The sequence below is a fragment of the Triticum aestivum genome, chromosome 5D, assembly GCF_018294505.1.
Source record: "Triticum aestivum cultivar Chinese Spring chromosome 5D, IWGSC CS RefSeq v2.1, whole genome shotgun sequence".
NCBI lineage: Eukaryota > Viridiplantae > Streptophyta > Magnoliopsida > Poales > Poaceae > Triticum > Triticum aestivum.
In genome coordinates, this window is record NC_057808.1 from 464,116,183 (window position 1) to 464,125,160 (window position 8,978).

Sequence of the window (8,978 nt, forward strand, 5' to 3'; positions counted from 1 at the left end):
TTTATTGTTTGTTTGTGCAAGAGGACCTTGTTTGGCTATGTGCATCTAAGTTATGCAGAGACCGGGTGTAATGCTTAAATCTTTTAAGTAATAAAGCGTCCCTTTTGAAAAAAGGTCGTCTATAAGTGTCCTATATGGGGTTTGTAATTTAAGTTTTTACTCGGTTTTTCTCTAATTAACCGGACCACTCTCTTATCTTTTGCCTCATTTCAAATAAAAGCATTGCAAAAATAAAAACGCTAGTACAGAAAATATGATCCTGTATTGTTTGTGGTGTGCTCAATCTTTTATTTTAGATGTAAACAAAGATAAAGCAGCGAGCTAGTTTAGTTAATTGCAAGTTTATTTTTAAAGGTTACGGATCAAACACTAACGCAGATTGGTTAGATAAGTTTTCAAACTCTCTTGATCAGGGGCGGCACCTTTGGTTGATCCATCATGATCCCCTTTTATACCACTTTATGTGGACTACAATTAATAAAGTTTAGTTATACCCTAAAAGAACAAATGATAAGTGTTACATGTGTGGCACGAAGTAACACCGTCCTGACGTTTTTATTTATAACTAAAATTGTCATTAAAAAACCCCAAAAAAACTGAAACTTACCATCCAAACAGAAAGTTGCCATGCTAACTAAAGTTGCCATCTTCGGGCAACTAAATTTGATATCAAACAACGTCAGACTGAAATTGCTTCATGCCACACGCGTCGCACTTATCAACGTAAAGAAAATGTAAACGGAGGTTTTTTTGTTGTTGTGGAGAACATCCAAACGGATTTATTCGTGGACCAACAAATAGCATCTCCTGGGCTACGAACGGGCCACGACTAAAAACAGATTCATCGAGGGCGATGGGCTGCTCTCCGCGGGGTCCACGTCGCCGCTCGCCTCGCCAGTCGTTTTTTCTCGTGGCCCCTGAATTTTCCCCTCCCTTCTCCGCAGCATTTCCGTCGCCCTTCTTTTAACAAGCAAACCCTCCACGGTGTTTTTATTTTCACCTCCTCACCACACAATCCCCTTCTCCGTCTTCCTGCGGATTCTCTGCCAGCTTCCGGCCGCTCCCCGCCTCCTCCGGCGGTAATGGTTGCTCGCCTGCCACCCTTTAATTCTCTGTCACTTTAGTTAGTTCCGGTTTAACGGATTGATTATCTGTGTCTGTCCGATCCGGCATGTGGAGTATTTGGCTGTTTGGGGTTGGGATTTCTGGTCTCTGGAAGAATCTTCAGTTCCGTGTCCTTTCCAAGATTTTTACCAAGCTGGGTTGTCGGCGGTCCAGAAATGGCCGAATTTGTGCGTGGGCCATCTATGAGCTACTGATTTATACAACTTGATGCATGATGTCCATCTTGGTTATGCATATCCTAGTATAATACTCCCTCTGTAAACTTTAGTGATCTAAATGCTCTTATATTTCTTTACGGAGGGAGTACTAAGCAATCACTAGGTGTGGCGCAGTAATGTACAGTCGTCATCTGGTTTAGCACCACATCAACATGGCAATCCATATATTATGATGGAGCAGTATGTTAGAGTGTTGCGCTAGCTTGTAAAATTTCAACTTTAAATTCAGTATGTTGTTAGGAGGAATAGAGAGGATCATTCTGTTGTACGGCACTAGCAATTTTCTGTTGTAATTTCCTACCAAGATATAACGGATTTGGAGCCCTGAGGCCTTATCCGTGGCTGATCAAAGCATTCTCTGATGTAGACTGAAATTCCCTCCTGTTGCTGGAGAAATGCGTGAGCAGCTTGCCGCAGCTTGATGAGCGTCCAGCCATGCCGACGCTACATGGTCCTCTTCTGTTCGTGAATCCTGGAGCTTACCAAGAGCCGAAATCATTCCCGAAAAGCACCGCCAGTCCATTTAACAACTTGTTAGGCTGCAATACGGTTTGTAGTTCCGTCGAAGGCCATCATGTACAGAAGCCACACATTGTTTCTAGCTTCAGAGTTAACTTTACCAGAGTCAGCCATTATCTTCAGAGAAGCTTAAATGAGAGAACTACACGGCACTGGCTGGTACGGTATGCTTTTCCACTGACCTCCTATTTTTCTGAATACTCAATCACAATTTGTTTACGTTTGAACCATTGTGTTGGGCGCAGCATCGATTTCATGTTAATGCTTCATCGGACGAGGACTTTCGCTCGTCGCGTAATATAGCAACCAGCCTATTCAAGCAGTATAAGAATGTCATTGATCGAGGAGGCGGAGATAACATAAAAGTAATGTTTCTTGTTGAGATTCTTCACTGGTGTTCTTGACATATTTTCTGTCTGTAATCATTATGTCGCCTTTTAATGTTTGCAGGGGTTTGTTAGTGCTGGAGTGCAAGCATATGCCCTAGGCTGTACAGAAGAGGGGCTTAGAAAGGAACTTATGGATATAAAAAAATCTGGTGTCAAGATCGAAGGCCTGCAATCCTATGGAGGAACAAGCTTGAGCTTCAAAGTTCGTTCTTTTGAGGTTAGCATGTTCAAATATATAAATTAGTCTGCTTCAGTTTACAACTACAGTATCTTTTATCTTCTTATGTCTTGCATTGCAACTATGCTCTGCTCTGTAGTATTCACAGTTTTACACTCAAACCAATGAGTTTGCTTTGCTCTATTTCTTTTGAGAAGAGCATGCCTTTTACTTTCTTCTGAATCTGATAATGACTGTCGGTAGATTAAGTCTGATAAGTCACACTGACAAGATATGGAGTTTGATATATGGTATCATCTAGCCCCGTAGAGGACATGTTCATTGTGCCAAGACCCTTGACGAGATCTTCGGGAGTTTCGTTTCCATTCATCTCAAGTCTCAACGATGAATTTTTCATGAACCATAGGTAAAGGAGTGCATTCTGTGGCTCAGTATAGTGTTCATTACAATCCTATGCACGCCACAGCCGACGGTCATCAGGTGGTCTACCACCCCACCAGTGTCGGCGGATGTCTTGCATCAGTGGAAAGGATTTTGTGCCCTGATAGCAAACGCTTACTACACCAAAGGCATGGCATGGTAAGAAAGTTTTATCTGTCAACATTTTCTTCTTTCATCCTATAATATCCTCTATATTATATAGCACTCTGTCCCGTAATGTAAGACGCCTTTGGACACTACACTAGTGTCAAAAAAACGTCTGAAATTATGGAACGGAGGGAGTACTACTTACCACTGATCGAATCAAACGCGGACGAAACTTCGACACAGGCTGCCAGTGAAAACATTGCAGCTGGAACAGATGGCTGTGACAGGCAGTTCAGAGGAGCCATCGCTAGTAGCAAGTCGGATGCAGCTAGTTTTCAGTACGTTAGAGGTTCGTAGCAGCAATCATCGAATCTCTGGAAACTAGTCAAATGAAATCAGATCCTCATTGGTTTGCCTGGTTATTATTTTAACTCTGCAGGTAGTCAGCCCCCAATGGCCAAGAGTGTGATGGAAGGAAGAGCAAGCAATATGATCATACAAAGGCCTGCAAGTTTACAGAACCCATGCCTCATCCAAAGCCAGGGACGAATCTTCTTTCTCTAATGTGAATGTACTGAAGAAACAGGTCTATTGTACTGAAGATTGTGAAATATTTGGTAAATACATGTATATAGAACCCACAGCTGCTGTAAATCTTCGTCTTCAGCTACGATATAATGGAACCGGACATGTATGTGCTTGCTACACCTTTGTGGTTCGCACACTTTTCGCCGTGAATTCCTCAAGAATTTCTCTTGGTCTTTCTGGCGTTATGATTTTAGCGCCAGCAGATTACTTCATTTCTCCTTTTGTACTCTCTTCATTTCTTTTTAGTTTGCATATAAGATTTGGTTAAAGTCAAACTTTGTTAACTTTGACTAAGTTTATAAAAAAATATATCAAGACTCACAATATAGAATCAATACTTTTAGGTGCATCATGAAATTAATTTTCATACATATAGCGTTAGTATTGTAGATGTTGATATTTTTTCCTATAAAGTAGGTCAAACTTTACAAAGTTTGACTTCGACCAAATCTTATATGCAAACTAAAAAGAAACGGAGGGAGTACAAAACAAATGGGTTCACAATACTTGCTACTGTCATTGGATTTCTAACTATTAGGCTCCGTTCGGTATGGAGGAAGAGAAAACGAAGGAAAAAACGACGTCACAGGAACAAGGTTTGATGAACAGTACAAACATATGGAATCTGAAAACGTAGGAACCAGGAAGCGTGTTGGCTGTTTTACAAACAACAATGTCCTTCTGTCTTGCAAAGTTTCACTTGCATGTAGTGTACCGTTCACAAAAGAGGAGCAATAAATACCCATGAAATTTTGACACTGTAAACAGAGTTTACAACAAAATTTTCCTCCATACCCAGTACCACCCATGATATTACCAAGCTTTTCGGCATCCTAGACACAAATCACACCCCCATGAGGCTTAGCTAGATCATCGCAATTTCATTGCAAGCCATTAGCCCATTCCCTGTCCCTGGACCAAGACGTGATAGAATAAAAGAGAGAACAAGAACTTTGTACCAGGATTTACAAACTTCATAGCACATCATCGATACTCTCGACACCCTTTTTTTCCCTTTCAATATGATGAAGACTCTGAGGATTAATTATGTATCTATGTCCCACAAGTGCCCTTCACATTTCACGATAGTTGCTGCTAAAGGTACATGGTGATATAAATTAAAGAGTGTATTTTTAGACTAACACCAAAAAAAAGGAGTGAAAAGCTACAATATGACATAAAACATTCCCTGTTGGAGCCACCTGCTGCTGCCATGCCTTGAAGTAGACGGTGCCCTAGACCCTGTTGTACCCCACGTTTTTACTGAACAGGCGACGGATGTAAATGACTTGCAATGCACTGGCGGCCATGAAAGCCGCGTACTCTGCCATCGTGTAGAACATGACACGCCTTCTGGTGCTCTCGTTTGCTGGATTCAGTTGGCCATGAACATCACCATCATCACAAAAATCATATGAAGATAGGATAAATGTAAAGACAGCAAAGCAATAAATGGATAATGAGCAGTGTCCTTGGCAGCTTGGATGTGTTAAATATCAATAATTCCCCTGTCATTCTCGGTATCTAATTTGACTCTGGTGTTTTTCAAACTAAAGAAAAAAACTGAGATAGGCAGGTTAAACAAAAAATAAGTTTGAATATTGTTCCCTATTCAAGATCAAGTATTCACCATTGAACAACACACTGCTATGGTGTGGGTAAAAGAAAAGATGCTAATTCTACAAGGGAGCATAACTGGAGAAAAGGAAGCTTAATAAACTCCAATGGAAATTAGTCACCGCCTCCCCACTTAACAAACCGTGGACATGTAAGTGTTCCAACTGTCCTAGTGCATTTCCTTCAGTAGTTCGGATATTTTTGACTAGTTGCTAGCTTTAGGAATTTAGTTGACACCTTTTGACTAGTTGATACCTTTTGACTAGTTGCTAGCTTTAGGAATTATCTCCATCTTATCTTTAGGAGTCTACTGCCTCAATAAAAATAAGTCTCCTTCATTAGTTCATCCCTGCCCGTGAGGCATGGCTGCCATCAAGCCGACGTCATGCCTCTTGTGGTTCAGTTTAGTATCATACTTCGCTTAAAAAATCTAGTATTGGGTGGATCAGAGTAAACTCACAGGAAATTTATGTACTCTATACATGGTTAACAGGGCCATACAAGAAGGCCAAAATCACCAGATAACATCTACAGAAGAAAGTTTATGAAGCTTACTGTGTCGGTGACGAGCGTCACGTGCTTTTAGGTACTTCTGCTCGGCAGTGACAGATTCCAGTGCTTCCTTCAGCTCTGCAATTTTCACATTGATAGGGTCCAAGTGCTCTGGAACAGGAACAAAAAAGTGTTAAAACTGAAGGAATCAGAAGTTGAGAACAGATATCTTGATGAACTAGCAAGCCTAAGATCACGTAAACCAATCAAACTGATTGTTGCTCAATACACCCAATTTTAAAAAAAAGAATAGGCAGATGCTGAAAATCTCAAGGGACACAGTCAGTACACTGACCATCTTTCGCCAAATTGTGCTCATTGGGTATGTGCCCAACATGAATGTAGAAAGAAACAGTTTCAGGTGCCCCATATGGATTATGGAAGCAAAACTTGTACATTCCACCCCTTGGAGCTTTGAAGTCAAATTTGTCACCAGACTTTCCCTTCATCGTATATACAGTGTTACCACCTGGTGAAGTTACCTACATTGATGGAAAATGCACTATAGACTATCAGAAGAAGTTGATGGATTGTTAAGTGAACGTAATAATATACTTAAGTACTGGCATAAAATGCAGGCTTACAATTCAATACGTATTTCACAAGTGAACATAACAGATGCAACCAGTATGTATACTAACAAACTAAATGAAGAAAAGAGGAGTGGATAAGTCATAAGTCTTTGAAATAGATCAACTTTATTAAGAAATAAATAATTCTTCACATGGGAAACAAAAATGACACATCCCAACCAAAGTAAGAAAATCACAGTAGTAATACACTAAGTAGGATGGACTCCAATATTTTCCAGTAGCCAACAGCATTGTTGGTCATAAGGAGAAACAAATAATATATGCACTGGCGTAAAACAAACCACCATTTTTCTCAGCACATGAACTATAAACCATCTAATATAGCTGGAGTGAAGTTAATTGTGTTCATATGCTGATGCTAGTATTGAGGTGAAGCAAAAACAAGTTGATGTTTAATTTGCCTCATCAATCATCTACAAAATGCCTACGCTAACTAGCAATACTGCAAGACCAATTCATTTAGCATTATCCTCAACCAAGTAGGATGGAAAATATACACGTCTGAGTTCCAAACAAAAAATTTACTTGTTTCTTCTTCCAAAGAGAACTGTTAGGAATTCCTCACTGCTAATAGTAATGCACAAACATGCTTCTAATTTGCAGAGTTTAAACCTCAAGGACAATATGACAACATTTTCTTTTAATCTTAGATCTTAGACAATAATGGGTAAGAATTGATTTTTGCCCTCTACTACAAAACAGGTCATTTAACCATTTAAACTTTGGGAAGAGGTTTTCCCACGTTCGCTGCTTATGCAACATCCCAGCATGACAGGAAGCAACTCCTTTGGAGCCTTCTCCACTGATGTGATTTTTTCCGAGTTCAACTGTTTTGTTGCTTTTGCAACATCCCAGCATGACAGGAACACCGTAGCAAAATATTTCAGTGTTCTGCTGACCAGTTCGGCCCGGGTTCTCTACTTGAGTCTGCATTTGTTGAAAGCAAATTCTAAATAAACAGGTTGACTGAATCAAATTGTCAATTAAATCCAGATGTCAGTCTTATTGTCCTTTATACACCAGATAACAAAGCATGCAAATGCAAAGGAAACCAGAGAAGACAACCATTTTACATGTAGATAAAGAAACACATCAATTATCAAGCATATAATACCTATAAACAGTGAAAGATAGTTCAGATGCTACTTCTAAATGAAGATAAGTTGAGAACTGATCCTTTAACTGTGATTCAAGGAAAGAAAACCTATTGCTGTTGGGAAAGTACGGTAGGTTCATTGACTTCTACTATACACCAAGGAATCATGAATACATAAATATAAGTGCGAAAGGATTAATACAATGTTTTCTCCAGTGAAAAAATAACCAAATCATATAATAGACCACCCACACGTAAATTAACATCTTGTGAGGCAACTGTATCCACACGTAATCCATCCAGCCTGAATGACTATGGCAAACGTATGACAAAAGGGCAACAATCCACCAAATCTCCTCCAAAAATCCTGACTTTGAGCCAGAGCACAACAGAATCGACTAAACGACCAATCAACAACAGGAACGAATTACAGCTAAACATCAAAAGCAACCTAAATCACAAAGGTTAATGATCGACATCACTTGAGATCACCAGATCGCCGCAGGTATTTCGCACCACAAGCCGCAGATCCCACGAGGAGGCCCCCATCCCCACTCGATTGCCAATCCAATTCCCCAGATCCCAAGTAAAACAACCCATAAACCCAGCTAAATCCAGACCTTCGTATAGCCAGATCAAAGGCGCTGTTAGAAGGTAGCCCAGAGGAGGTGGGGGGATCGGCCGGGCGCCGTACCGTGAGGTCGATGCCGGGGTGGTCGGAGCTCCAGAAGATGTCGTGGTCGACGACGACGAAGTTGCCCGAGACGGAGTCGCCCTCGTAGGGCACGAACTCGTGGATGCACTCGGTGTCCGTCACGGTCACCGAGAGCGCCTCCGCCCGCCACCCCGCGGCCGCCGCCAGCGCCAGCGCCGCTATCAGCAGCATCGCCGGCCGCCACCTCGCCATGGCCCGCCGGTGGGTAGCTGATCCAACGCTCGCACCAGAAGCACCAGCGCCGCTGGTCTAGGGCTGGGGTTCACGGGGGGTGGGCGGCGAGCTCCGGTCGCGCACGACGGGGTCGGGGAGGGAGGGGAGGGCACGCGAGACGGAGGTCACGAGGGCGAGATTGCGGACGGGGAGGGGGCAGATGTCGCGTGCTTTTGCAATAAAGGACTCTGCTATTTGCGTAATAGTGCAACATGCCGACGTGGAGTTTGTGCGACGTGGCCGTGTGACTGCGAGTGGCTGCGTTGTCCGACTGCGTGGCCTCCTTGAGCTGCCGTTTAAAGGCGCCTTTTGGTGAGTACGTAAAGAGAATAAAGGAGACGCCCTGGTCACGGTGTTTGCCAAATGGCGGACGAAGAGGAGATGGGGGAGGTGCACGGTGCTCGGTGCTCCGCCCAACATAGTAGGGCTAGCTATGGTGTTTCCTTAAAGGAGCTTGGCGTCGTGCCGGTTACCGGCAACATGCGGTGAGGGGTGTGCTGTGGGTGCGTGCGAGCAGCGTCTGCCGGCTAGCGACGGTGGTTCTTCTGAAGATGATGGTGTGGTGATGCCTATCGAAGGATTGATCTCATTGACGCTCGATGCAAATGGATTATCTCCTTCCTCGCTGCGTCGGAGGCCATTATGGT

At 42.5% G+C, this 8,978-nt stretch overlaps 2 protein-coding genes across 3 annotated transcripts; one reads left to right on the forward strand and one right to left on the reverse strand.

Annotated features, from left to right (window-relative positions):
* Positions 1–877: 877 nt before the first annotated feature.
* On the forward strand, positions 878–3,763 carry LOC123122795 (uncharacterized). Of its 2 annotated transcripts, none has more exons than XM_044543133.1 (7): positions 878–1,079; positions 1,711–2,021; positions 2,108–2,227; positions 2,313–2,468; positions 2,836–3,008; positions 3,201–3,306; positions 3,397–3,763. In XM_044543133.1, exons 2-7 carry the CDS (start codon positions 1,779–1,781, stop codon positions 3,424–3,426), a joined length of 828 nt encoding a protein of 275 aa, XP_044399068.1. In that variant the 5' UTR covers positions 878–1,079; positions 1,711–1,778; the 3' UTR covers positions 3,427–3,763. The 2 variants fall into 2 exon arrangements, with proteins under 2 accessions (XP_044399068.1, XP_044399069.1); XM_044543134.1 differs by having other exon boundaries at positions 967–1,085.
* Positions 3,764–4,568: 805 nt separating this feature from the next.
* LOC123122796 (transmembrane emp24 domain-containing protein p24beta3) lies at positions 4,569–8,506 on the reverse strand. Its single transcript, XM_044543135.1, has 4 exons — positions 8,098–8,506; positions 6,010–6,196; positions 5,718–5,825; positions 4,569–4,914 (listed from the first exon to the last, which is right to left on the reverse strand). Exons 1-4 carry the CDS (start codon positions 8,308–8,310, stop codon positions 4,781–4,783), a joined length of 642 nt encoding a protein of 213 aa, XP_044399070.1. The 5' UTR covers positions 8,311–8,506; the 3' UTR covers positions 4,569–4,780.
* Positions 8,507–8,978: the final 472 nt, after the last annotated feature.